This window comes from Belonocnema kinseyi, chromosome 10 (genome assembly GCF_010883055.1).
Source record: "Belonocnema kinseyi isolate 2016_QV_RU_SX_M_011 chromosome 10, B_treatae_v1, whole genome shotgun sequence".
Classification (NCBI taxonomy): Eukaryota; Metazoa; Arthropoda; class Insecta; order Hymenoptera; family Cynipidae; genus Belonocnema; species Belonocnema kinseyi.
Genome location: NC_046666.1, coordinates 98,390,322 through 98,392,511, shown reverse-complemented (window position 1 = coordinate 98,392,511; position 2,190 = coordinate 98,390,322). Strand labels below are relative to the sequence as shown.

Here is a 2,190-nt window from a genome sequence, read left to right as displayed (position 1 = left end):
TAATACTAATTCATATTTGTTTCAAAACTTTTGTCTAAATTTTCAAAAAAATTATTGATTTAAAAGTGAGTTTTTGACGGTACATGACCAATAACACACACACACACATATATATACAACGTATGAAAAATATTTATTTCTTTGTATTAAGATGAACAAATAAAATTACATACTATAAGCGAACTAAACTATATACAATATGTACATCAGACTGCATGTCTTAGTGATACAATGTCTCGTCCATCTGACAAATAATGATGAATAGCTAAAAAAGGAGATAGGAGATTTTCAGCCAGTGAAAATGTAATCTGATTAGAATTGACAATTTCGTAAGCATGAATCTCTTCATTGAAGGATTGTGCTACTAACTTTTCATAGATGAAAAGAACATGTTGGTCCTCATTGGCTAAAATATTCAAAATTTTACCAAATTCTAGAAACCCATCAGGATTCACATCAAGAACTACAACTGAACCAATGTTGTAATCAATTCCATTTATGTCTACCCATTTAACATCTAACCAAGGCCCTGAAAACTTATCGATAGACAAAGCATCCTGAGTTATATTGAAATGAGTGCTTAAAGATGCACACTCCAGGTTGTAACCATGGCCCAATTCGAATTTAGGAGGCAATCCGTGTTTTCCAAGAAGACAATGGCATAATCGCAGCTGCTCTTTAACGGCAATAGTATGACAAGGATTTATCCTTGATGTTGTTGAGATGGCAATAGCTTTTAGCTCTCGATGCTTGGATTCAAATCTCAGGAGATTAAGATGAGACAAAGGGCCAGACATTTTTATGACTAGCGAATAGTGTTTCATGTTATGAAACTTGAGTTTCAATGGATCATTAAATAGTTTTAGATACAAGTTATGGTGCTGATTCACGAGAGAATCCAAAATATCAATCAACTCTGTTCTTAAAGATTTCGCAAAACAAATATCCATAATTTGTCTCAAAACAGAAAAGTACTGCCAAATTTCGTTTTCGATATTTATGCCACCTTCAACTATATCCTCGACAAGCATGGGAAATATTAAAATGAAGGTATGCATTTCACTTTCAGACATGTGCAACTTCTTCTTCTTATTAATCTCATCGTATCTCAAAAGGGGTGGCCTATTACTGAAACCATTTTTTTCGTAATTGAAAGATTTGAGTTTCGCATTAAGTTCATCAAGGCTTAAAATTTTATTTGAGCTACAAATGAGATAATAGAGAATGTGCTGCATGCCATATTTGCAGACTCCTTCAAGTAAGTCATGGGCTATGTCTTGACAGAAATTTTTTACCACGTGGAAGACGAGAACAAGGTTCCAAATGGAATTTTCTTTAACACCAGTTTGTTTTTGATTCTGAAAACCATCTGTGACATACTGCTGAGGCGTTCTCATGAACTCATCTCGAAGAGGACAGTTCTTTTGATTTTCTTGCTTCCGCATTTTACAAAGTCTGCAATAAATGGTAGCATTTGGATCCTCCATAAATCCAGAGGCATTGTTGAGGGCCTCATTGTCACCTAACAGCAAACCTAATGTAAAGTAAATCCTTGTAGATCCCTCCTTGGTAGCAACTTCAATTCCCTCTAGCAAAAGAAAATTTAATTCCTCCACCATCTGGAGATGTTTTCCTGTCATTCGAATTAAATAAGGCAGCAGTGAAAATATTTTCCACTCTCGAACGATACTCAGGAGGCAGACATGGTATTGAGAAATAGACGCCACCTATCTTAATGACGCCTGCATGAGATCCAAGAGTATTATTTATTTCGAAATCATCGTAATATAAGAAAATCGGAAGTACAAACTTGTTTCCAAATTCTTTCATTTTTTCTTGCCATAGATCACCCTGAAAAAAATTGGATATAATGCCACTTTTTTTCTCTGCTTCAAGATATTTCAAATAAGCAAGAGTTTTATCCAGAACTCCCGGTAGAGAGAAAAATGCTTTTAAGACATATCTAAGTGGACAAAATTTTCCTGTGACAGTAACTCTGTCCTGGATAATTCTGCCTTCATGTAAAACGTTGTCAAGTCCAACAACGTAATCTCTTGGTGTGATAAAACATTTTGTTTTTTCAATCATTTGCAGCCTGCGATGCTCAGTAGAGAAGGTATTTCGAAAAGGTTTCATTACTGCATCGCTAACTTTGTTGATACGATTTTCGAATTATTCCGTTTCTCTTTC

At 34.7% G+C, this 2,190-nt stretch overlaps 1 protein-coding gene across 1 annotated transcript; it reads right to left on the bottom strand.

Moving 5' to 3' along the window:
- Nucleotides 1-206: 206 nt before the first annotated feature.
- LOC117181282 lies at nt 207-1,640 on the bottom strand. Its single transcript, XM_033373843.1, has one exon. It carries the CDS (start codon nt 1,638-1,640, stop codon nt 207-209), a length of 1,434 nt encoding a protein of 477 aa, XP_033229734.1.
- Between the last annotated feature and the right edge of the window lie 550 nt (nt 1,641-2,190).

Coding starts and splice junctions, on each gene's coding strand:
- LOC117181282 (XM_033373843.1), bottom strand. CDS start 1,640: ATGACAGGAAAACATCTCCAGATGGTGGAGGAATTAAATTTTCTTTTG.